We start from the raw sequence: 25,421 nt of genomic DNA, 5'->3' as shown, positions 1-25,421 counted from the left end.
GTCTTCGGCGCGTTCAGCGTGCGAAAAGGTATGGAGGCTCGCACAATCATCACCTCGATGGCATGGTAGACAACCGCCCCGCCCTGGACGTTTGAGCACAGGATCGTTCCCTACGTTGTCCATTCAGAGCCCATGAGGGTATCTCCTGACAACGCTATACTCCCTGATTACTGCCTGTTGCTGTCTTGAAGTGCCACCCGGCATTCGCTGCGCTGGTTTCTTGTGGCAGCAGTGCTTGCATAGACCTTTCGGCACCCATGTGAGCTTATTGGCAGTCGGCTGGAGTAACTGTCGCAAACACTCCCCTCGCAAATTCAAAGGTCGGCTGAGGACAGGAGGGGCGAAACTTCCCTGCGGGCGCAATTTATCCAGAATTCCCCGCACATATCTTGACTGCATCAATGAATCAATATCCAGAGTAACATATCTCAATCAGTGTACTCATTGTGGGTCGAGCTAGCGAACAAGGCAGTGTCTGTGAAATCCGAGAAGATCTCGGGGAACAACTCCTCAATCGAGCCTTGGCCTTGTTGCGTGATAAAGGCATCGTCCGGCAGTGGATCACCAAGCATATTCTCATCGGCGTAGCCACGCGTGTCGTTCGGTTCGGCGCGCATCGACACAGCGGGCAAACTGGGAGTTCCCACAATTGGCGCTTTGGGTAACGAGTCCTCGATACGCTTTAGCACAGTCTCACTCTGCGACAGTGCCGTCTCTGCCAGATCCCATTGATGCTCGTCGTGGAATTTCCTCAGACCGTCCACGAGTGTCCGGGCACTTCCCATGCACTGAGTTCGGACATTCGAGTAGCTTGTCTGAAGCGCACAACGGAGAAGCAGAGTTACCGCAGACGTGAAGTGATGAGCATTGTAGGGTAGCCAGAAGCCCATCAAGTCCTGCTTGTGCAACGAACTCACGAATCGGACGATATCCTCTGCAGCTGCCTGGCAGCCGAGTAGCCACGACGAGGCAGGATCGCTCTCTCGTTGGCTGATCTCGTGCCAGGCTATGCGTCGGAGGAGCATGCGTACCGAGAGATACGAAAGCTGCAGGTTGACCAGACCTGGCACTGGAGGCCGATTGTTAAAATCGTTCAGGTTCAGCCAGCTCGGACGGCTTTCCATCCACCGGTTAAGTTCAATTTCTGATCTCGAGGTTTGCTCGGCAGCAAGGCTGTCGTTTCCAGAGCGTATGTGGTAGATGAGCGGGAGTACATCTCCGACGATTTCCGTCAGTCGACAGAGATGGATGTAAACTTCGGCTGCACGAACGTGTTTCACAGATCCGCCCCTACCCTGAGTGAGCAGCTCCACCGTCGGGAGTGGGACATCATAATGGCCCTTCGAAATATAGGGAGGCGTTCCTTGAGCAAAATTGAACCATCGATCCTGTATCACCACTCCCCACCAGGCCTTCCATCGAAGTTTCTTCTCCGTGTCACCAATTTTCCACTCGCTACAATCGTGATTCAGTCCGATCGCATGGGATAGGGCGACCGCCCGCGCAACGTCGGCAACGTTTTTCACCAAGCAACGTGAGGGCCGGCCAGAGATGTCGATACACGTTGAGATGATGGTAGTCAAATCGCCCTTTTGCATGTCGGCGGTGTTTGCCGCAACTGCCGTCTGCCAAGCGAAGTCCTGATCAGGTCTGGCATAACCCGCCAATGCAGGCGACGTATCCCAATAGAAGAGTGAGTAGGCTATGATGTTGACGAAGAATGTGTGAGGCAGCGTACTTCTGTCCTTTAGTCGCGACATGACACATTCTTCGTCGGTGACCGGATAGCAGGGATGAAAATGTTCATAATAGTTGGCCAACAGTTTATCTAGGAAGGGGTCGACTTGCTCAAGCAATTCGCCCGGCATGTTCCTGGTACAGTTGCAGTCCGTCGGGCTGGGTCTCCTGGGCGGGATAGGGACATGATAAATTGCCTTCTGCGATTCTCGTCTCCCGAGGCTCGGTTGGATAGGAACATGACCGGGAGTACCATTGGTCTGGGGTAGATACTGGTCGAGAACTTGGGTGTCGCGTGCGATGACCGGGCCGACAATGTGAGAAAAGCCTTCCATAGACCTATCGTCGGCAAGCAAGGACCGATGGACGAAGCCAACTTTGGGAGTAACATGATCATCCTTCTTGGCCGTGGCGGAAGAGCAAGGTACACCGTGCATACGGCACAGTAAGCATGCCTGACCCGGAATTTCGATGGTGCATCGAGACCGCCGTTTGTGGCAGCGAGCACAGGCTGGATATTTGTGGGAGCGATAGGGACGGGCGGTCTTCATGGTGAAGGACGGGTAGTTGGAGTTGTCCCGGGGAAGAGCCTCAGCCAGGAGCAGACTTGATGTCGACAGAATGCCGGGGGCCAGGGGGCTCGTGGTGGGAGAAGGGGAGCTGGACTCGGCCGGCGTCAGCGTTGCTGTTGTGGAAGATGGAGGTCGAGGCGAAGCAGCGAGGGACGAAGCGGGCCGGTCACGTGCGGCGCCCTTGTTGGCGACTTCCCCACGTGACTCGGCCTTGCGCTTGTGGGATCCTCCTCCTTTTCCTTCGCAGCTGCTGGTGGAGGAGCTGCTACAGCTGCTAGACTCAATCTGGGCCATGGTGCTGACCTGAGAGAAACGAAGCACCCCAAGCTACTGGTCCTCTGGGTGGTTCCTCTGCTCTTGGGGCCAGAGGAAACGTCTCTCTCGCTCTCTGCGATGGCTAGTGGCGGTGCGCACCGTCATATATCTATCTAAGCAAGGAGTGATGGGCCCTACTCTCCTCCTCCTCAATCCAACATTCGCTCCTCAACAAGGCTATCTCGTCATGCGGAAAACTGCTTCAGGCTACGAGCCATCCCCCTCCTCTCTTGGCAAGTGGCACCTTGTGATCGCAGATCGCCACCCGAATGTGGTCCCTTCTTTGCTCGTCAGTGGTCAATGCTACTCTGTCCCTATGAAATCGCCCGTGTCGCCCGTACTACGCCCGTGATCCTTGTTCCGGACGACCTCTTACCGACGAAAACACTTATCAGACTTGTTCACACCGTCTTCTTCAGCTCCGCAGAGTCTATACGATTGCTCAAATGAGGGGCAGAGTTTCACGATGGAGAGGTGGGCTGCATCCAGTCACCTTTCACATTTCCCGTCCTACTCTCCCCCTCCGGGTAAAGTCGACTCCAGGGTCGCACCACAAACAAGGCGAGTTTCCCGACGGGAGAGCCAGATGTCTCGTGTATATCAGTTCCCTTGTTACCTGTTGAAATTTCCCAGTCGAGAGAGGCGTGTATGACTACGAGTCCCATAATCTCCAACGGAAATTTGGCCAGCCCCATTTCCTGCAGTCTTTGTCAGTGCTTTCGGCCGCTGAGGGATCAGGTGCGCCCGCAGAACGAACTCGATACGAAACCATGGCTCCAATGATTGACGATGGTGTCCAGTCACCCTCCAGCAGCCCTGTACTTGCCAAATCGGGAGATCAGACCAACATCTACACCGATGTTAAGGAAGACGAACTCCAGGAGACGGCAAAGGCCTGCTTGGCCAACTATGGCACCAAATTCGAGAAGGACATTATCACCGGCAGCAAAGGACTATACGTCTACACTGCCAATGGCCATCGAGTTATGGACTGGACATCGGGCCAAATGTCCTGCCTCGTAGGGCACGGCCACCCCGAGATTGTCTCCACGATCCACGACCACGCCGCGAATTTGGATCATTTATTCTCCGGCATGCTGTCGCCCCCAGTAATCAACCTAGCTCAACGGCTCACGTCGGTTCTCCCAAGGGGGCTAGGCAAGGCTTTCTTCCTCTCCACAGGGGGCGAATCCAACGAGGCCGCCATCAAGATGGCCAAAGTCTATACAGGCAAGTTTGAAATTGTCGGTCTGGGAGCGAGCTGGCATGGCGTCACCGCTCAAGCACTGGGCACTCAATACCACTTCGGGCGCAAGGGCCAGGGACCCCTGATGCCAGGGATGCATATGCTTCCTCCACCCAACGCCTACCGCTCCATTTTCCGCAACCCGGACGGCTCCTACGACTGGGAAACCGAACTCAACTACGGCTGGGACCTGATCGACCGGGCCTCTTGTGGCTCCCTGGCGGCGTGCATCGTCGAATGCATCCAGTCGTCGGCGGGCATGCACGTGCTGCCGCAGGGGTACCTGAAGGCGCTCAAGAGCCACTGCGAAAAGCGAGGCATGCTGCTCATTGTGGACGAAGCTCAGACGGGCGTCGGCCGCTGCGGGGATTTGTTCGCCATCGACCACGAAGGCGTCGTCCCGGACATACTGACGCTCAGCAAGACGCTGGGTAACGGCTTGCCCCTGAGTGCCGTAGTCATGAGCTCCGAGATCGAGCGCGTGTGCGCCGAGCGCGACTACTGCTTCTACACGACGCACGTGAACGATCCGCTCCCCGCGGCCGTGGGGGACAAGGTCCTCGAGATCGTCCTGCGCGACAACCTCGTCGCCAACTCGCGCGCCATGGGCCTCCACCTCCACGCCGGCCTGCAGCGTCTTAAGAGTCGCTACGGCTGCATCGGCGACGTGCGCGGCCGCGGACTCATGGCCGGCGTCGAGATCGTGGGCGACCGGGTCACAAAATCCCCTGCGATCGAGCTGGCCCGCAATATCTCGCGCAAGATGTACGAGCTGGGCCTTTGGGCCAACTTGAGCAGCCACTCGAGTTTCGGGGGCGTGTTCAGGATCGCGCCACCCATTGTCATCACGAGAGAGCAGCTCGACCTGGGCCTTGAGATTATGGAGAAGGCCCTGCAGACCACCGAGGGGACTATGCCCTTGTACTAGCTGCATAGGTACCAAGGGGGAGAAATGATGCGTGACGATGATGCGAAGTCTTAGAACACCAACAAAAGATTAGAGGTTTCCTCTTGTCAAGCATGTCTACGAGGTACCTAGGTGTCGATCTGCCCTCTTGGCATTAGTACCTATACACAGGGGTGGGTGGCCTTGCCCCAGGGCCCACCGGGAATGTTGTTTCGGTAACACTTCGTATCAGGGTGCATCAAGGTATCGAAACCAGGGTCTGATAGAGAGACCAGCGAGACACATACACTCGCAGATACATGCACACACGCTTATCGAATAGAAAGCCCCCCGGACAGAAGAGCCGGAGAAAGAAAGAAAAAAAACCTACAAGTTAAATGTCTCGATGGAGTCTGCGTATACAGAGAAGCATGGGTGACACCGTGATAAATACGCTGTAGCAGATTACCAAGCTAGGTACTTCCTTACTCCTACCAAGTACACCGTTTTTTTCCACCGCTGATGAGCAATCTACAAAATTCTATCCCGGCCCCCTGTTTCCATATCTAGATGTCGCATTCCAGTAGATTACTATCCATACTATCATGACTAGTGGGTGACGAGCCGACCACTTACGAGAGACAAGAGACAAGAGATGTGCAGTCCATCTTTGATGTCATGCGCCACGGTCTGCCGTGTTCGCTTGGCTGCGCGCCCTTCTTGCTCGCTTAGGAAAGAGACAAGCGGGAACAGAGAAGGGCAAGGCAGGGTAGGGTAGATGAGAGCAGGGAGATTCGTCGCTGGGCCATACATCTTCGATATCATGTGCGATGTCCACTGCGCTCGGTTGCTCGCTTGCTTGGGGAAAGAGAGAGGAGGGAAAACCAAGAGAAGTTTCGTCGATCGATAGGCAAATCTCCTGAGACAAGCTAGTTCCTTTCTTTCAGCCCGTTCAAGAAACGTTAATAACACTGCAACAAGTACTCATATCATTGGCGCCCCGGAGCCGAGCTTCCAATGAAATCGACAAGGCTGAAGTAGCCCCCCATCTTGATCATTCGTATTGCGCCGCAACGGTTCCAAAGAGGTACGCCCCCTGATATGAAACGGGACGGGGGAAGAAAAGAAGGAAGACGAGGACTGAACTTACCCATGACTAAGCGCGATCCCAAAAGCGCTTCCCCAGGTTTTCCTTGTCACCAGGCTGACTCAGTGAGGCTTCACCCAGGAGGGTTTATGCACAGGGTGCTCTCATTGGGGATTCTTATCACAATCTGTTCTCTTTTGAATGCCTGGATTCATCTGTACAACCGGTGCGTAAACTGTCTTCAGTCGCCCGCTGCCCAGCTTGTCGTCTGGTGCGAAGGGAAAACCAAGGCACCCGTCTGCACACATAACCGTCCCCTTTCGGACGAGGACGGGTTTGATGTCCAACTTCCAAAATGGTTAGCTGAAGGGAAAATGATTCGAGGCTGGACCAAAGAAGGCGGACGGGACGACTACTCGTAAGTAGGGAGGGAAGAGCCGCGAGCTCCACAAATCCCGCGCAGAGTCGCCAAACGTCTGAGTCAGCCTCATCAACGCTTCGCGTGCCAATAGCAGCTAGAATCCGGGCGTCCCCCCGTTCGAAGCACCGTGAAGCACCGGAGTAGCACCGCCTGGAGTTCCTTTGCTGGGAAAATGGTGCCCTGACCTCGGGGACCAGGAGGATTTCTCGGGCTTCTGGAAATTTGGAAAGTCTTGACCTTTTGCGAAACCTCCAGTTGAAGATTCCCGTCGGTTGAGAAAGCCCATTCCTAGGAAGGAAACTTGGGCCAATTTCTCTTCCAGGAGGTTGGCTGAGGGGCTCCGTTTTGCTACCTGAATGAGGAAGGATTTCTTCATTGAACACTTGCACTCGCAGCTCTTGGTGGTCGGTGAAGGGTTCGATGTGATGGAACCACCAGAACCAGATGGCGAGTCAGTTAGGCCCGAAACAAGCCGCGAAGGATGCTCTGCATCTGTGCTGCTCCTGGCATAGCCGACGTCCCTGGAAGAAGTTTTATGCCGTGACTTCGTCTGGTGTGTAGCTGGGTCTGATTTGCTCTGTTGGGGCCTGGCTCATAAGGGTCGCATTGCATGTTGGCTGGGGAGTTAGAATTGACCATCTAGAGTGTCCGGACCACGACAAGAAGCAACTTAGGAACACGGTCTTATGGTTTCAAGAATGGATTCTGTGTACGGCTGTCCGGTTCGTTCTCTTGAGGAGGCCGGCGGGCTGGTCAGAGTGATCGTTCAATGCCTGTGTCACTTGACAAGGTCGTAATATGCCTCCAAGCAAGATGTCTTTGAAGTAGGGATATGTGTTTCCCGTCTCGGAGACCTCAAAGAGAGCTGGTATGGCTTTCGACAGGAAATGGTTCCAGATGAGTCTCAACCTTCGATGGATGACAACCACAGTGTGATGCAGATGCGTTATGTGCTGCAGAGCTCGAGAAGATTTGGCTTTGAGGTACGCATATCTCGTGACTGAGATGAGTTCTGCACAGCGAAAGGGTGATTGATATTCGTGTGAAGGTTGCATCTTATATGCAGCAAGGGTGGTTGACGCAACAACTGCTCCAAGGCCAAGAATTATCGTCGCGACTCGACGCGATACATATCGAACGAGGCATGAAGACACCATTCGCGAGTGAGGAAGGTAGAAGAGTTGATCAATGGCAAAGGGTCGCGAACAAGGCTCGCCAGACCGAGTCATCAACTGGTGCAGGAGCAGCTCACACGGTTTGACCTGGGCCTTTGCCGTTGGCAGATCTTCTTTCTTTAGAGATCTTTGCTCGAGATCCCTTATTCTCCTCCATTGATGTCTTTTATGTTGAATGCTTAGGTTCTAACGGGAAGAAAAGTCGGACTTAAAACGGCATCAGCAGGTACGACGTGAATATTTCCAAGTGGCCAAGAGAATCTGTCATGTGGGGGAGACTGAAAGCGCCGGGCGGGCTGAGCGTCGCGGCGAGCGTCGCGGTGAGCTCGGCGTCAATTTACCTCGAGGCTCGCCTTGAGCCACCAGGGCTGTTCGCCATCCCCATGAGGCTGTACCTACCTACCTAGGTAGGTAGGTATCTACTCAACATCGATCTTCTCGTGCCGCAAGGGTAACTATCTAGGTAGGTAGTGTCGAATGCCCTGGCGACTTCTGAAAAATCCCAGCTCCACGCATTGATTGTGTTCATTGTGGTCTGTTGTCTAAGTCATTCATTCGCCTTTGCCACGCCTCAGCGCATGGCGTCGTCAGTCGCTCTAGTCAACAGCTTCGAAATGCATTGGACATCTTCACGTTTGAGCTGCTTCCATGGATCGCATGCCTCGTAAACTCATTCTTTCACCTATGGATTCCCTAGGCCTTGCTGCACTCGCCGCTGAGCACAAGGCGTCACTCATGGTCGTCATCATCACGCTCGCTATTTGCACAACCACGGCCAAAGATCTTTTAGAAGTCTCCACCGCCATCACCACCATCACCGCCATCGCCACCGCCGTCGCCGTTGTCTGCTCCATTGTCGTAACCTTGCTGATAGGCGCCTTGCTCCCCATCATTGAAGGCATCAGCAAGCAGCGCACCACCAAGGAGACCACCACCGAGACCTAGTGCGGCGGCGCCTCCTGCACCGAGTCCAGACTTTTTAGGCGGAGCTTGTTGATATCCACCGTAGCCGCCATACCCCGGACCAGGACCGTAGCCTGGGCCAGGAGACCCGTATCCGCCATAACCTTGCGGTGGTCCATAGCCGCCGTATCCAGGGCCAGGAAGAGGACCACCATAACCTGGAGCCGGGGACCCTGGGTAGCCTTGGTTATAGCCTGCTGGCTGGGGAGGGTAACCGGCACCGGGACGTGCTTGCTGTGGATATGGCGAGGAGCTGCCACTCGACTTTCCGAGCAACTTTCCAAAGAGACCCCTGGATTTGCCGGCGCTGTCCGGTCGTGGAGGCAGCTGAGGACCAGGATTCGAAGGGGACGTGGGAGCACCGGGGTAGCCGCCTTGGATGCCAGGAGGATTGGGACCGGGGCTGCTGCTGGGGTTATAGTATGACTCGGCCGCGCCGCGGGTGTTTTCTTCTCTTTGGAGGCGTCGAGCCATCTCTTCATCTGTCTCGTGGGATCCTCTGGCTGTACTGCTCGTATTGTATGGATTGTTCGACTCTAGCGGGCGCTTTGTGTCGGACACTTGAGGAGCGTTCCGACCAGGGGAGTAAGACGGGGGAGGGCCTCCAGGCGGGGCATCATCACCGCCAACGGCCGGCGCAGTAGGCTTCTCCCATGTCGATTGTTTGGTATGGAGGTTGACGTAGAACCTGGGGACCAACGGAGCAATGTCAGTGAGCTTCAGCACGGGGGGATATGGATAAGCAATGAAACGAGCAGTTGATTAGTTAAGGTTGTCGCGAACTCCCGTACCATTCTTTGTATTGATCATTCCAGACAGCCTTCCAGCCTTCCGGGAGCCGCGGTGGAGGTGGCCCAGAAGGCGGTGCGTAGTCCGACATCTGTGAGAGGCGGGACCGAGGGTAGAAGGGACAGGACTACAGAAGGTGAGGATGAAGAAGATAGAAGGTGAGGTGGAATATTTGAATGAGTTGTTGATATGAGTACGAAGTAGGCGACAAACGGAAGACGCAGGTGAGGGAGTCTGAACGAGGGGCGCAGTTTGGTTGGCGGGTGATGGGGGGGATGATGCTTGGGAATGAGGCGCAGTCAGTCAGTCACTCGCCAAGTCACTCGCCAACGAACCGAGCAACATTCGCCGAGATTGAAACACCAAGTGCTAGTGGTGCGTATTATCTGGGAAGAGATCTAGGCTACAGGAAATCCATGATAGTTTACTGTATGTCGAATCACCACTTCTAAATGTCATGGGTCTTCATCCCGCAGCTACTAGTACATGATGGCTTTTCCAATACGCCATATAGCGCAGGGCTTGTACTTCCGTTATACAAGTTTCACATATCGCAACATCAGCCCCATTTTGCGCAGAACGCTAAGAGATACGACAAGCCTAGATGATTCTGTTCTTGGCCGATTCCGCTAGCTGAACAGGTTCCCCATTACTCCTGCACCGTCACTATACGGCTTGTCATGTCGAATACCGGCATCATTCATCACTCATCTCGCTGTTATGAGCCGCTTAGCTTCCTGCTCAGCGACACCCAGCACCGTGACCAAATAGTCAACACTCGCCTTCTCTGCTATCCGCCTGCGGACCTCTGTGAATTTCTCAAAGCAATCTTCCTTGACTTTGGCCCGCCTCTGGGCATCGATAGTCTTCACCGTGAGTTTGAACACCCCACTGACAGGCCGATGATCGCTCGTTCGCACCTCATGGCGGCGGTACTCCAGCTGCTCTACCCGTCCTGGACCACGGTAGAGTAACCGGTCGCACCAGGCTGGAGCGCGCTTCTTCTCGGACGTGTCGTAATCATCTGTTCCCACGTCATATTTATATGTGGGAGCGAATGTGATGGGTAACTCGATGAACTGTGCGAGACGGAATCCTGATACACGGCGCCGCGAAAGCATAATCTGATCTTTTTTCAGGAGTGTGTCCAGTTCATTGCGTTTGATCATGTTGATGACCGAGTCTCGTGGGATGGTATCAATGCGGTAATTCAAGTCACCGTTCAGGATGCATATTTCGTGGTCGAGGATTTGAGTACCATCGCCTCCTCCGATATAAATCGAACTGCGTACTTCAGGGTCGCGTTCGAAATCCAGGACTTCGGCTTCGAGGATGGCCGCAACATCATTGTTTCGATGTGAGGTATGTGTCTGGCCAGCTGCCAAGTGGCAGTTGATGAAGCATACGGAGCTATCATCCAATATGAACCGCGTAACGAGCGCTCCTTTGTTTCCATAATGGCCCTTCAATCCGAGTTTCACACTTGCAGCTTGTAGGTTTCGGATTTTTTGGCGCTCCTTTTGCCGAACAAAAACGCATTGGAATAGCCCGATCAAGCTGGAGGTATGGAGTTCGGAGTACTCATATTGACCACTGGTGGACCGACTGATGACTTTGCTGAGATAATCTCGCCACTCTCGATAGACACGACTTTGGTGTTGTTCGGTCTTGACGGTATCTTTCTTCTTGCCGAATCCAAAAATGCTCTTCGCCGTCACAGTTCGATCCTCCAAATCAACAACTTCCTGAAATCCAAAGACTAGAATTTCGGGTGGGTCGTACGCGTGGATTGCTTCAATGACAAAGTCTTCCCGCAACTCAGCAGGCGTAGATGCTCCCACATTCCAAGTGACTACGGCGGCTCGGACGTCCCGAAACTTGCAATATTCGGCACTGCGACGCTGCATCTCCATTTCGATCCAATCATCTTCAAGGGCGGCATCCCAGAGCCTGACGAAGTTGTCATGTCCGATCGTCACAACTTGCAATTGTTGAAGAGTCCAAACACTACTCGGATCGAAGAGCAATTGGGTGACCGGTCCCTCGTGTGCTTTCCAATCCTTCTGGGTCTTCCAGGGCGAACTGGAAGTGTCATAGACATAGACCATTCCGGTTTTGAACGCAGCCCATAATTTGCCTGCAACAAAGGCCAGGCTGTTGATCTTGTAGTCGCTAGCTTTGATGTTTGCAATAGTGGAATAGTCCTTGGTCGAGTAAATGGACACGCGCCCGTCAATGTGGCCGAAGTATGCTCTTCCTTTGTCATCATTAGAGTAAGTCCCACACGTCACGTCCCCATTTCCGTGTTGGGACAACGGTGGTGTCAAAGGAGTAAATGAGCTTTCGTTGCCTGGTTTGTATATTCGCAGTTCCTTGCCTGAAGCATACCAAAGTTTGCCGTTAATTGCCACAGAAAATGTATGTCCCTTTGGAAGCTTGTGAGAGATATGGCTATATTTCAGGTTGGGCACGCCTGTTTCATCAGCCTTCCACACAAAGAGTTTCCCTTCATCATCGATGGTCCATAAGTCTCTTTTGTTCCGGAGTATGCGCACAATTTCTCGACGATTATGTGACGAATTGGTCGTTACCACTGTATGCGTTGCAACATCGACCTCCATCAACTCGCCAGTGTTGAAGCCCAGCCAGAGTCTGGTGCCCTCATTGGCGAGATCTACAGCGGGTTTGAAAGCCACAGCAGTCACCTTGACGGTTTCGCCGTGGTTTATGCTCATGACCTGCTCTCCCGAGGACATGTTAAACACCCGAGTCACATAGCCGGCCGTACACAAATATTGACCGCAGACTTCAGCAAGTCGTGAGTCCGACTTCGTGCTGATCTCCCAAAGACTGCCTTTACTGGACGGAGGCCGACGATTTGTATGCGTAGCGTCCGGATACTCGGAACGAGAGGTTGTAGGCTCCTCAACCAGCTCTTCTGCATCATCAGAGTCTTCAGTATTCATAGTCGCCAAAGGCCGCCTTGAGACATCACCGGCAAACGTCTGCGCCCTGTGTGCAGGTGTCGGCTGGTGAAGAACTCGCTCATCGACGCTTGCACGTTTCGGTGGCGGAGGGAAATGTTGCTCCATAGGTAAGGTGGGTGCCCGTGAGATTTGCTGAGCAGATGGAGGCTTCTTGGAACGGTCCGGGGTCGCCACATGGCTCGGTGGTTGCACAGACCGTGTCGGGTTCTTGGATTCATTAGACGGACGCGGAGGAGGTTCAATGTTTTTTCGGGGAGGAAGATTAGGATGTGGTTCCTCCGCTATCTTTTCAACCGACGACGGCTGGGCAGCAGAGAAGCCAAGCAGACGAGCATCACGTATGTTAGTCGGCCGGGGAGGCTGTGCAGGAGCGACCTGGGGTGGAGGGGTGTGTCGAATGGTCTCCGAAACGTGGCGCTGTGTTGGTTTGCCATTTGACAAGCCCAGCTCACGAGGATCTCTGGTAGGCTTTTCGGAGACAGTATTAGCTCTTGATGGTAGGTTCGATCCGCGGCTGGGTGGCCGCGGCTCAGGTGCTGCAAATCCCAAAGTCCTAGGGTCCTTTCTTTCGGGCCCGGACGGTGGGCTTGAGAATCCAAACATTCGCGCATCCTTTGGTCGCGCAGAATTCGCCTCGGAAGCAGGGGCTTGAGAGGGAGTCGCCCTGGTCGGCACTGGTGCAGCCGCAGGCGCGGAGGGCTTCGTCGAGGATGAAGCGGGCAATATGTCAGGACTCCGTGTTGGAGAGTTTTCGTCACTGCTTGGAGGAGTGCTGAACGGTGATATTCGTGCTTCGAATGAAGGTCTTCGAGCCTCTGGATTCAACACATTACCACCGGGCATGGATATCACGGGTGGCTTTGCAGGAATCTTAGGCTTGTCCGCTCGATTGACCGGGGGAGGTCCAGCTTTTGGCTTCTCCTCTTGTCTTTCGGTCGCAGAATGTGTTTTATCCAAGGTCTTCGCGATGTAAGAACGATCTGCACTGGGCGCTCTGGGTGCCGGGGTTGAAGAGCGACTTGAGTGTTGGGATATGGGTTCGCGCACTTTACCAAACAGAGTCTTTTCCACCCGCTCGGGAGATCTGGAAGGACTCCGCTCAAAGAATGTGCGCGGCGGTGATCGCGGCGAGTCTATCTTGACCGAGGGAGTTAGCTGCGGAGAGGATTGTAAGAGCATGGACATGGGCCGCCTGTGGCCAGGTTTGGGGGGTGATTCGGTGCCCTTGATGGGAGTTTGTGGTCCTGCATTGTTGGTATACCCGCCTCCAGCACCCGCCCATGGCGACGTCGGCCGCGATAGATCAAAAGAGGCTCTTTGAGGTGGCAGAGTGCTGGGCCTGTCGATTGGCTTCAATGCTTGCGGAGATGCAGGTATGCTGCCACGGTTGTCAGGCTGCGGCTGAGTGACCTTGAGACCCTCGAAGTGAGATCTCAGAGAGGAGACGGGTTTTATCGAAGCAGCATCCGTTCCTTCCTCCATGTTCTGTGCTGCAATTTATTGCTGATGGTACATTCTCCTAAGTTTGAACGCGTCGATGGAGGAAGTGGTGATCGCCGTTGGGGGTAGGTTTCCGCTGTCACCCAGGCGGTGACATTCTGGAACTTCCACCAACTGAGGCTCAGACTGGCACCGCCTCTAGCGTCGAGTTGGGGAGGATCCACTGCAGGAAGAGTCTCAACTCGAGGAAACCGATACCTTGGGTAGGCAGACGAGAGGTGAGACGGTCAGACGTTCGTGGAGGGTGGGAGGAAAAGGGCTGTACTTGAGTTGGCAAGTCTAACAGGAATTCTATTGAGATGGGATGTATGCGGAATAAATGACTGATGGCTGTGAATAGAACGAGAGAATAGTTTCCCCACGATGAGGCTGTCGTGTCCGAATGAGAGTAGATGCCACTGGGTGGGTGTTTGGTCGCAGTTGTTGATTTCGGTGTTGATGTCTACGTAGGCCTGCCACTCACCCGCAGCCGCAGCCGCAGCCGCATCAGCCCAAGCCACTGACCATCCGCCCGGTGGCCTCCCTGAAACCCTGAAGACGCGGGTTCGCAGGGTTCAAGTTACGCCGAGCCTGGTACCTGCACCACCTGCACCACCCTCCACCGTCTGCCCCTCCAAGCCCTGCAAAGCCGCTCTGGGCAGTTGTCACGTGCGGTCGGGAAAGCGACTGCCGCAGTCGCCCTAACTACCTAGCGAGGCTAGTTAGGGTAGGTATCTAGGCACCTGGGTAATGTCACTCTGTCTACCTCGTACTAGTAAACAAACAGCACCGCACACAAGAGACCCTTCACGCAAACGCAACAGCGCATCCCCAATGTTGCGCCCAAACTCATCAGGCCTAACGGCGCCGCTCCTCCCTGGGCGGAAACATACAAGTTGACTTTCCATGAGAGGGCACTAGGTGCGGCAGTGGATGCTACGAGAGGACTGACTTTCGGAATGGCGGGTTGGACAAGGTAAAGGTACAGGGCGAGAAGGATACCTCTCGAGCAAAGCCTCACAACCCCAACTATCACCACATGCATTGGAGTTCCCTTGCGGCGGAAATGTTGGCCGACAAACGATTGCCTCATAGACAACTGAGGCGACAGGCCACTGCCGGGATGGGGTTTCCTGCGCGTCTCAAGTACGTGATGTCATGATGAAAACATCATCGTGAACATATTCCCAAGTTCGTCTTGTGATGAATGAAAGCATATAACCAAGCCAACTTCGCTTCTCTAGGCCTCTCATTGCATCCTACCACACTCACAAGCCTTTGACAGAATTAGCCCAGCACAGACATTTTGCCATATCCTCACCATGGCTCTCTCTCAAGCTGCAGCCGCAGTCGAAAAGATGATCGGCCACACAGGCGACGCCACTACCGAACAGAACCTCTCCAACCCGTCGAAAGATGCAGAAAAGTATGCGGACCCATCTGGCGAGAAGATGAAAGCGCTTGTGTGGAACGGAAAGCAAAGCGTCAAAGTCGTCGAGACTTTCAAACCTGCCAAGATTGAAGACACGGACGTCGTCGTCAAAGTCACTGGGTCAACAGTCTGCGGCTCAGATCTTCATCTCTATCACGGTGTGGTGATTGAGCTTCAGAAGGGGGATATCCTAGGTCACGAGTTCTGCGGTGTTGTCGACAGTGTTGGCCCTAAAATCAGCAAGGTTAAGCCGGGCGATCGCGTGGTATGCAGCTTTCAAATCGCATGCGGAAGCTGTATGTACTGCAAGCAGAAACTAAGCAGCCAATGTGAGAGGACAAATGACAACAAAATCGAGAATATCATGTATGGAGGTCGCACGGCGGGCTTCCTGGGCTACTCGCACTTCACCGGTGGTTATGCTGGTGGCCAAGCAGAATATGTTCGTGTTGCGTATGGCGATACCAACCTCCTGAAACTCCCAGATGATGTACCTGATGAAAAAGGTCTCTACCTGTCGGATGTGCTGAGTACATCGTGGAATGCCGTTGTCGACACGGGAGTCAAAGAAGGCGACGTGGTGGCCATCTGGGGCGCAGGTCCCATCGGCCAGATGGCCGCAGCCATGTCGTTCATGAACGGCGCCAAGCGCGTGATCATCATTGACGGCGGTCAAGCATCATGGCGCCTTGACTTTGTGAAGTCCAAACTGCCCAAGGTCGAGACAATCAACTTCACAGATCTTCCAAAGGGCGAAAACATCGTTTCAACCCTGAAAAAGATGGAACACGGAGGCCCCGATGTCGCCATTGAATGTGTGGCAGGCGAGTATGCGAAGGGCTGGGCTCATTACTTTGAGTTGCTCCTTGGTGCTGAAACCGATACTTCGGAAATCGTTAATGAGATGATCATGAGCGTCAAGAGCTTCGGCCGCTGCGGTATCACGGGTGTCTATGTTGGCTACACGAATCACTTCAACATCGGGTCTCTCATGGAACGCGGTATCCGGTTAATTGGTAATGGCCAAGCTCCTGTGCACAAGTACTGGGAGGATCTCCTCAAAAAGATACAGGACGGCAGCCTGGACGTCCTTCAGATGGTCAGCCATCGTGTGTTGTTGGAAGAATTGGAGGAAGTGTACAAGCGCTATGATGCGCGTGAGAAGGGGCTTCAGAAAGTCTTTGTTCAGACAAAGTTCAGTGGTCCGCCAAGCGAAGGATCTCCTCAATTGACCAAGTTTGGTACCGCTTGACGGGCGCCAGGCCTTTGGAGTGATCGCCGCAACGATGAGGCGCATGAGGTAGATTATGCCTCCTAATATGATAACATTCCTTGTGTTCATGACACCCCTTGATACTAGCACACCTGGCGAGACCGCCAAGAGAAAACGGGATAAGACTCTCTCGGTATGTTTTTGGTTTCTTAGACCTGTTAAATTATTGCAAGCAGGACTGGTGAATACGTCTCGTCTAAGTGGATCTAACCGTGCCAAGTTCCTAAACCTATGTCGAGTACTCGGCATATAAGTTTGAGCGAGATGCAAATGTTTTGAGGCCGTGTAATCTTGTCAATCACCTTGCGAGAATCTCGAACTAGCCAAGCCATATGCGATGATTTAGATGGGGAGGAGGGACACATCGGACCTGTGAACCTTCATCGTCCGTATGGAACAGCAGCATCCCATTGCTCCTCATTTCCGTGTGACAAGACATCTACATTTGGAAAATGCAGAAAAACTGTGAACACTCTTATCGCAACTATGGCTTTACTTGGTTGGATATCATCCTTGTGCGAACAGGAAAGAAAAGACAAGTCATGATTGAAAGAAGTTATCAGCAAGTGACAAGCAAACAAAGCCAATCATTGACGAGCCAAACACATTCAGAATTTCTCGTCGGCGTCTACCTACAACATCTCATACCACTGTTTGAATGGCGGCTGGCGTCACATGCGTCTCGGCCACGATCTTCTCATTCTTTTCAATGTCTCGGCTTTCGGTATATTCGGTGGGTGTTCTGCTCCCACTTGCTGGCTCCAATCCGTCGAGGAGATACAGCTTTCCGTAGTCCTCCTCTCCGTCGGCTGGTCTAACTGGGACAGGAAACAGGCTTGTGCAGGTAAAATACACCAACCCAGAGAAGACAACCACGAGGACATAATTCCACGAGTACATATTGAGAATGCCTCGATTGTGAATCGGTACGCCCATCGAGTACAGCATTCCCGGGAAGAGCGGAGCGATGGCCACAAACCAAGCGACGAATGCACGCCAATTGCAGCCATATTTATACCAATAGATGCCGTGTGGTTTGAACAGATGCGAAATGTTGATACCGTATCCGCGGCGGACCCAGAAGTAATCCACCATGATTACTCCTGTTGTTGCCCCGAGGAACAGTGTATATGCGCCCAAGAACGCCAAAAAGGTGGTGGCCTTTGCTTGGATCTCCCATGGGCAGATGGCGAACGATATGACCGCACAGATGAATTGTCCGCGGCGAATGTTGATGTACTTGGGGAATAAACCTGTCAGGTCGTTGGCCAGAGGTACCGAGTTACCTGTGACATTGGTCATGATGTTGAAGAAGATGAAGCAGGCGCCCGCAAAGAACTTTCCCGGTCGGTTTTCGAAGTTGTTGATCACCGTCAGAGGGTTCCATTGTACTTCGCCGTAAACGACAGACGAGGCCACCGCCATAGTGCAACCAAGAAATTCGGTCAAGGTCACCAGCACAGGCAAAGCGACTAGCTGGGTGGCCCATGCCGCTGTGTCGTTCTTTGAGTGCCGCGAGATGTCCATGATGTTGACAGCGAAGGTCGCGTTACCGGAAATCGCTGCGTTGACGCATATACCGAACAGGTAACCCACGGTCCATCCGTCAAGAGGTTTACTTGGTGCCCTCCAAACTTCAGGCCAACCACGTGCTGCAGTGACTGACCAGGTAAACATGGCAGTCCAAAACAGAGGTACCAGGATACTCTTGACGACGAACAGGTATCGCAGCGTCTTGATCGGGAGGTATAAGAACGGTAGCGATATCAGCCAGAAGATCGAGAAGCAAAGAATCTGCTGCGCTGTCACATTGGCCGAAGCTGGAATTGCATTCACTTCCCAGTGAGCAAAAGACGGCCAAATGGCAGTGGTGCAAGCTTGAACGGCCTGACCAGCAAGACTGACTTGGATGCCGTAGTAGATGATACACGGCACCCCTCTCACGATCATGGCCCATTTGGACCCTAGCATGCCGAATGACGCTCTGACCGTACCAGGAAAGTTCGTACCAAGCTTACTACCTAAGTACCCAGATGCAGCACAGGGGATGGAGACAATGATGTTCCCGACCAAGCAGGCCACCACACAGAGCCCCGGATTCAGTCCGAGAGAGAAGGCTGAGCTTGACACTTCCAATTGCGCCGCGTTGAAGCCTTCGGCTATCCAAAACAACCCCATCTGGTACCAGGCATAGGTACGGTCTTTCCGTTTGATCGGGTCCATGTCTTCGTTGGTGTATTTGATAGCGTCAGGATCATCTGCTCCGAACGAGCCAGGATGTGGTTTGAGCACCACATACTCGTCCCAAAAATGTTTGAACCCCATGGCTGGTATGTGAACAAGAGTCTTGTCGCGGAACTATGTGGTGAACCAGTCTTTTCCCCAAGACCGAGGTCAGGTTCCTCCCATTTATTGGGTCCTGTCCCTCATATAGGGTCTACACGAAGGATCCTACGGAGATGGCTGCGGGCAACTTATCTCTTTCGATCGGCAAAGACACGGCCTGGACGGGCGACTGCTAGTGGACCTTATCAAACGACGTTGATAAGTGCCGACTGATGCTGCAGGTCTTACGTACCGGCGCGAGTCTGGACTTTGAGGATTTCCAGAACTAATGTGTCACACGTCCAGGCCTTAGACTTTGATACAAATGCGCAGCTCGGCACTTAGCAAGGCTGGGCAATTGTATCCCTCACCTTCCTGAAAGGGGCACTATCATGCTGGTCTGGCATAGGGAGTCCCACGTGTGAACAGAGGTTCCACGTTGAAGCCGGATGGTCATGTCCGCGATAGGTGTGACTATCCAATTACACCACATTATCAGTGAAGAGCAAGTCAGTTGTTCTTTCTAACACTGGAAGATAGATCTCGGAGGAACGCGCATTGCGGGCGGAGTATGTCCGATCAACGCCCCAGTACCCTCCCGGATCAGATATGAACCTTGATATTGGCCAATCAACGTCAAGTTTGCCAGAAGCCAACCATATAGTTTCGGAAGTGGAATTGCACGTTGATGTCCAGATGCATCTAACAGGCTTTATCGGCATTTCCGAAGGCTGACGCCCAAGCCCAACGGCGAAAAGTCGTACAATGGGTCGTGCGAAAGACAATGTGGACTTTCCGGTCGTCAGTATCATCGGCTGGGACACCAGTCTAGGTGCTTTGCGTTACCAGAAGTCGTCGAATTTCGAGTCACCAGCTACAGCATCATAAAGAGACAAACCAGCCAGTATTCGGCCTCAACACATCATACCAATGGGTAGCTACGCGCCCACTGCCCTGGAATGCGACCTCTTGGTCACGAATGGTGTCATCGTAGGTCATGAAAGCGTCTGGAAGAACAAATCGGTACTCACAATGACTGACAGGTCTCTTCGAGTGACTTGATCTATCCGCCGGCATCTGATATCGCCGTGAAGAATGGAAAGATTGTATGCATTGGCGCTCTTCAGGGACTCTTCTCGGCCAGGCGAGTCATCGACGCCGATGGGGCATACGTGACGCCTGGGGGTGTCGATACCCATGTCCACCTAGACCAGCACATCAATGGCGCCTTAGGCGACAACTTCGAAAACGGGACGAGGAGCGCTGTTGCTGGTGGTACCACTACTGTGGTGGCGTTCGCGTTCCAGAAGAAGACTGATGAAAGTGTTCTGCCTGTAGTGGAAGCGTATCACAAGAAGGTGAGTTTGAAGCCTCCTCTCCCTTTTTGTACTGCTTTCTAATCTGGGCTCCAAAAATAGGCAGAAGGGCTCTCCTACTGCGACTATAGTTTCCACATGATTCTCACAAACCCGACCAAATCCATTGTCGAGGAGGAGCTTCCAACTCTCGTGGAACAGGGCATCACTTCTGTCAAGCTGTACATGACTTATGACCCCCTGAAGCTCCGGGACCGTCAAATTCTCGACATCATGCTGGCCACTCGAGCTTTGGGGATGACGACCATGATGCATGCTGAGAACGCGGATATGATTGAGATGATCATCGAGCAGCTCTACGAACAGAAGAAGGGCGATCCGTACTACCACGCCGTCTCGCGGCCCAAAGTCGCCGAAGACGAAGCGACGTACCGTGCCATCTCGCTCGCCCGGCTAATGGACACACCCATCCTCCTGGTGCACATTTCTTCCGCGATCGCCGCGCGACACATCCGCGAGGCGCAGACCAAGCTCTTGCCGATCCACGCGGAGACGTGTCCGCAGTATTTGTACTTACTCAAGGACCGTCTTCGAGGCGAAGACTTTGAAGGCGCGAAATACGTGTGCAGTCCGCCGTTGCGGGACAGCGACGACGATCTCAACGCGTTGTGGGAGGGGATCGCCAACGGGACTTTCACGACAGTCTCCTCGGACCATTGCCCGTTCTCGTTCCAACACCCGCGGGGGAAGCAAATGGGGCTCAAGGATGGAGTTTCTAGGTTCACGGACATCCCCAATGGTCTTCCTGGCGTGGAGACGCGCTGCCCGCTTATCTTCAAGGGCGTGCAAGACGGCCGGATCAGTATTCAAAAGTACGTCGAAGTCACATCCACCAACCCTGCGCGACTCTACGGCCTGAGCACCAAGGGCACCTTGGCTGCCGGATACGACGCCGACATCACCATTTGGTACAACGATAGCAAACCGGGCTCGTCCTTCCAGCCGTTTGACCTGAAAAACGAGATGCTGCATCACACGTGCGACTACACGCCATTCGAGGGCGTGCGGTTTGGGAATTGGCCGAGATACACGATTCTGCGAGGCGAGGTGGTCTGGGCCAGAAACGAGGGTGGCGTGGTCGGCGAGAAGAGCCTGGGCAGATTTGTCAAGCGGGTCGAGAACAGTCTCAGGCAGCCCAGAGGTAAATTCGAGAATGAGTGGATTCCGCAGTACAAGGGAAGGATTCCACAGGGCCGGGTTCAAACTCAAAAGGGTGCTTGACATTGCGAGAGCAGCTTCTGAGCATACAGCATAGACCGCTCAGGCCTAAGACATACTTAGCCTTTGAAGAGGCTGATCTGGCAGGGTGGCGCGACTGGACGAGGCCTCCCTTGCGAACCTGCTTGGCCTTGGGTACCGGACCATTTGCGCAGCGGGTTGTTTCAAGTTCTCAGTCATCATCACTATCTGGACGATCTGCATGTAGACGAAACAGTGTCAAAAGAGTTGATGTTGACGGAACCAGGCCGTGATGTTCGGCCGGAAGTCTAGCGGACGAGCAATATCAGTGTGCGTGAAGAGCCACAGAGTGACTCTCGGAAAGTGTAACAAGCCGTCAAGCCATAATCATCCGCAGCCTCCCGCAAGGCTGTATCGAGGGAGGGTTTACCATTTATATCGGAGGGTGTTAAGATGCCATTGGAGGATCGACTAATTTAGTAGAAGTATCCACCATCATCTAGGGCATGAGCTCCTGAAGATGGTCACACTATGCGAACTTCTGGTTGGTAGATGCCCGTTTAGCAACAAACTAACAAGTCGCCTAACCTACTTCATTAGAAAAAATTCACAAAAATTTCCCCCATTCCTCTCTGGTGTCACACATCGCCCTTTGCCATATCCTCGAGATCAAAGACCCTCAAAGTAAACAAAAGAAAAGGGAAAGAAGAAAAAAATGACCGCCGAGGAAGTCTCAGAAAGCGACGTCCTCCTCGCTCGGCGCATCATCTCCGCCGCGGCGCGCCACGACGTAGCCGCTCTGGAGGTCCTTCTCAAAGGAGGGTCGGCGAATGTGCAGGATGCCACGGCGCCGGTGGCATCGTCGCCACTGCACGCTGCAGTCGCGGCGTGTGGAGACGTCAACGCCGAGGGTGTGGGTGAGGGTGGGAAAGAGACTGCGGGCGACGACGACGCGGCGGTCAGGACGGTGGAGTTGTTGCTCGAGAACGGGGCCATTTGGAACGATCTGAACAGCCAGGATGAGACGCCCGGGTGCATTGCGCTACGGCTGGGCCAGAGGAGGATCTACGATATGATGGTGGACGCGGGTGTGAGGGCTGAGCTTCTGTTTTCTAAGATGGCCAGCCTGGGGCTGGACGAGGACGAGGACGAGGCCGAGGGTGATGAAGATGAGGATGAGGATGAACACGAAGACGACGATGGCAGCAACGACGGAGCGCCTGCGTCCAAGAGACAGAAACTCTCCAACGGGGCAACCCAAGCGGTCGAGGACCAAGCCGTCGAAGAGAAGAAAGTCCTCGACGACGTCTCGCTCGACAACCGCGCGTACCTGAAAAGCCAACTCCGGTACAAGCCCGGGATCTTGCTCGACGAATCCGACAACGCCGTGATGATGGACTGGGAGACGCAGATCATGCAGCGCCACGCCTCCTCCCTGATCCCCGCTCCAGACCTCAAGGTCATGAACGTCGGCCACGGCATGGGCATCGTCGACACGGCGATCCAAACGCACCATCCACGAGAACACCACATCGTCGAGGCGCATCCGCAGGTTCTCCAGCGGCTGCGCGACCAGGGGTGGTACGAGAGGCCCAACGTCACCATCCACGAAGGCAGGTGGCAGGATGTCCTCCCCGGCTTGGTCGAGAAGGGTACCCTGCAGCTCGACGCGATTTACTACGACACCTTTGCCGAAGACTACGCCGCTCTGCGCGAGTTTTTCTCCGAATATGTCGTCCAACTTCTAAGTCCCCAGGGTAGATTCGGGTGGTACAACGGACTCGGCGCGGATCGGCAGATTTGCTACGACGTCTACACCAAGGTATGTGTTTTTTTTCTCCCCCTATATATATATATATATATTCAGAGAAAGGGATTGAGATTTTGGGGGGGAAAAAACAAGAGAGAAAAGAAGCTGACCGGGGTTGGGGAAAACCCAAATATAGGTTGCAGAAATCGATCTCCGCCAAGCTGGATTCGACACCGCGTGGGAAGACATCGCCGTCCCCGCCGGCCTCCACGGCAGTAAGGCATGGGAAGGGACGAGGAGGCCGTACTGGACCATCGACGTCTATCGATTGCCCGTGAACACATTCGCCAAGTGAGCATCTTATCAAGCATCCTTGAAAGGGGTTGGACAGGCAAATGGGAAAACCTCCGGAAATGAAAAACACGGTCATCGTGCAAGATATTCAGGGGATGGAATTACTGTCGAACAGATCGAGTTTCCGACCCCTCTCCTTTTTTGCAGCAGTGCACCCACATGTACTTCGACGCCCGTCCCCTTCCTCGCCAGTAAGGAGGTAGCTTGAAACGCCCACGCTCTCCTCCGATCAAAGAAAACAACTAGCACAACCTACGACGACCACGAAAGCAAGAGGCAACTTCAAGAGGGTTGCGAAAAGTATCCTTGTATGATTTCGTATCCCATTTGCATATGTAGGTAGATGGATAGGTAGGTAGGGACAAACTGCGCAAGGTATGGATAGCAGGAAGAACAAGAGATTTCAATTATGGCGCTACATTCGAGCGCAGAAACATGGGCCAGTACAGTATCGACCCCGGTCCATCCCACCTCAACACATCATGTCACGGCACAGCACAGCCTGATCCTGCTGCTGCTTTATTGACTTCGCATGCCCCCACGTTCACTTATGCTCCCTATTGATTAGTGGTGAGGCCCGGCGGCTCTCCTCTCGCGGCCGGAGATGAGATAGATGCTGGCTCGCATGTCGATGATTGGGTCGTCGCTCGCCTCGACGCCGTCGACGCGTGGCACGGGGTCGAAGATGATGGTGCGCTGCTTCTCGTCGTTGTCGTCGGCCATGGCCTCGAGCTTGATGGTGCCCAGCTTGACCAGCTTGCGCGACTCGGGCCAGTGGATCGTGATGTCGTTGGTCGGGTCCCCTTCCTCGGCGACCTGGGCCCACAAGGTGAAGGACGCGCCGCCGTCGATGATACGGGTCTGGATCTCGTTGTGCAGGAACGCCGGGTCCTTGGCCTTGGCTTCCTCGTCCGTCAAGTGCGACTCGCCTGCGTCCGGCGTGATGCGGTATCGCACAAACGTGCCCTTGCCGTCCGACGCGACGAGCTTGAAAGCATTGAGTCCGAAATACTTCTCCGTGGCGAAGCTCGCTGGGGTGGGTTTCGGCGCGTTGACGAATGCCGCCGCCGAGGGCGTCTTACCCAGATAGACTTCAATCGGCGACGGTTTGGGGGCGTCCGGTGCTGAAGACGCGCCGATCGCTCCCAGAAGTTCGAGGAAATCTTCGCCCGTGCGGACGGGGAAGAAAGGCGTCGAGTGCGCGATGACATCGGTGTGTTGGCGCCGTCCGTTCTTCTCGGGCAGGACGAACCGAACGGCGATACCTCGTGGGTTCGCATCGCCTGCGTTGTCGGGGATTTGTGGGATGCCAGTCGAGTTTGAGAATCGTACGATGATAGGTGTCGAGCTGGCATTGAAGTGATGCGCCGAACTTAGAGCGCCTGCTTCCGAGGTGGGTGTGAATGTGCCATTGAGGAGAATCCCTCGGGCGTGGGCTGATCGAGTTGAGTCAGTCTGAGATTCCAAAGTATTGGTCCCACATGTGATATAGGGAATAAAAACATACCTGGTCTGAAGCCTGGTGGTGTGTGGAATGCTCCTTGTAATGTCTTGACCAGGTTGGAAGCGGTCTCATTAGTCTTGTCGTTGGTAGAGAGAGGCATGTTGAAGACGATTGGGAATGTGATATATCGCAGAGGCAAGAGGAGATATGGTCCCGAAGGAAGACAGCTTCTCCTTCTCGGTATTTTTCTTCATTTCGCTTTGAATGGTTCTTCCATGCTTATATACCACACCTGGAGTGCTTTCGATCCCATGAGAAGCCAAACAAGAGGCCGGAATGTCAAATACCCAGCAGCCATCAGTCAGCAGGCATGGTGGAGCGAGCCAGTGAGGACAAGACCATTACCACTCTCAGCTCAGCGATGTTGCAGCCATTGGACGAGCATTGGGTGCGTCGTATTCCTAACTCGCTCAGGTTCATGCACAAGCTTAGTCAGTTGGGAGCTGCTAAGCTTATCGGCCTGTTGTTCGAACGTGGCTGCAGAGGGGCTGATTAGTTATTGGCGAAATTTGTCAAATCGAAGGCATTGCCCCAGTCGGTTCCTGAGCCTCCATGGCCGGATCTGAACATG

At 54.0% G+C, this 25,421-nt stretch overlaps 9 protein-coding genes across 9 annotated transcripts; 4 read left to right on the top strand and 5 right to left on the bottom strand.

Moving 5' to 3' along the window:
- Positions 1-428: 428 nt before the first annotated feature.
- On the bottom strand, positions 429-2,603 carry Z520_05095 (uncharacterized protein; the record flags this gene model as incomplete). The annotated part of the gene is made up of 1 exon (XM_016775599.1): positions 429-2,603. One exon carries the CDS (start codon positions 2,601-2,603, stop codon positions 429-431), a length of 2,175 nt encoding a protein of 724 aa, XP_016633642.1.
- Positions 2,604-3,394: 791 nt separating this feature from the next.
- Z520_05094 (uncharacterized protein) lies at positions 3,395-4,798 on the top strand (the record flags this gene model as incomplete). The annotated part of the gene is made up of 1 exon (XM_016775598.1): positions 3,395-4,798. One exon carries the CDS (start codon positions 3,395-3,397, stop codon positions 4,796-4,798), a length of 1,404 nt encoding a protein of 467 aa, XP_016633641.1.
- Positions 4,799-8,225: 3,427 nt separating this feature from the next.
- On the bottom strand, positions 8,226-9,282 carry Z520_05093 (uncharacterized protein; the record flags this gene model as incomplete). Its single annotated transcript, XM_016775597.1, has 2 exons — positions 8,226-9,090; positions 9,194-9,282. 2 exons carry the CDS (start codon positions 9,280-9,282, stop codon positions 8,226-8,228), a joined length of 954 nt encoding a protein of 317 aa, XP_016633640.1.
- A 616-nt stretch (positions 9,283-9,898) lies between these two features.
- Positions 9,899-13,660, bottom strand: Z520_05092 (uncharacterized protein; the record flags this gene model as incomplete). The annotated part of the gene is made up of 1 exon (XM_016775596.1): positions 9,899-13,660. One exon carries the CDS (start codon positions 13,658-13,660, stop codon positions 9,899-9,901), a length of 3,762 nt encoding a protein of 1,253 aa, XP_016633639.1.
- Positions 13,661-14,979: 1,319 nt separating this feature from the next.
- On the top strand, positions 14,980-16,341 carry Z520_05091 (uncharacterized protein; the record flags this gene model as incomplete). The annotated part of the gene is made up of 1 exon (XM_016775595.1): positions 14,980-16,341. One exon carries the CDS (start codon positions 14,980-14,982, stop codon positions 16,339-16,341), a length of 1,362 nt encoding a protein of 453 aa, XP_016633638.1.
- A 663-nt stretch (positions 16,342-17,004) lies between these two features.
- Z520_05090 (uncharacterized protein) lies at positions 17,005-18,687 on the bottom strand (the record flags this gene model as incomplete). The annotated part of the gene is made up of 1 exon (XM_016775594.1): positions 17,005-18,687. One exon carries the CDS (start codon positions 18,685-18,687, stop codon positions 17,005-17,007), a length of 1,683 nt encoding a protein of 560 aa, XP_016633637.1.
- Positions 18,688-19,617: 930 nt separating this feature from the next.
- Z520_05089 (uncharacterized protein) lies at positions 19,618-21,284 on the top strand (the record flags this gene model as incomplete). Its single annotated transcript, XM_016775593.1, has 3 exons — positions 19,618-19,677; positions 19,731-20,045; positions 20,106-21,284. 3 exons carry the CDS (start codon positions 19,618-19,620, stop codon positions 21,282-21,284), a joined length of 1,554 nt encoding a protein of 517 aa, XP_016633636.1.
- A 673-nt stretch (positions 21,285-21,957) lies between these two features.
- On the top strand, positions 21,958-23,347 carry Z520_05088 (uncharacterized protein; the record flags this gene model as incomplete). The annotated part of the gene is made up of 2 exons (XM_016775592.1): positions 21,958-23,064; positions 23,189-23,347. 2 exons carry the CDS (start codon positions 21,958-21,960, stop codon positions 23,345-23,347), a joined length of 1,266 nt encoding a protein of 421 aa, XP_016633635.1.
- A 563-nt stretch (positions 23,348-23,910) lies between these two features.
- Z520_05087 (uncharacterized protein) lies at positions 23,911-24,950 on the bottom strand (the record flags this gene model as incomplete). The annotated part of the gene is made up of 2 exons (XM_016775591.1): positions 23,911-24,782; positions 24,854-24,950. 2 exons carry the CDS (start codon positions 24,948-24,950, stop codon positions 23,911-23,913), a joined length of 969 nt encoding a protein of 322 aa, XP_016633634.1.
- Positions 24,951-25,421: the final 471 nt, after the last annotated feature.

Source organism: Fonsecaea multimorphosa, assembly GCF_000836435.1.
Source record: "Fonsecaea multimorphosa CBS 102226 unplaced genomic scaffold supercont1.8, whole genome shotgun sequence".
In the NCBI taxonomy this organism is placed as follows: domain Eukaryota; kingdom Fungi; phylum Ascomycota; class Eurotiomycetes; order Chaetothyriales; family Herpotrichiellaceae; genus Fonsecaea; species Fonsecaea multimorphosa.
Note: the sequence above shows the minus strand (reverse complement) of the source record. Positions and strands in the feature narration are given on the sequence as shown.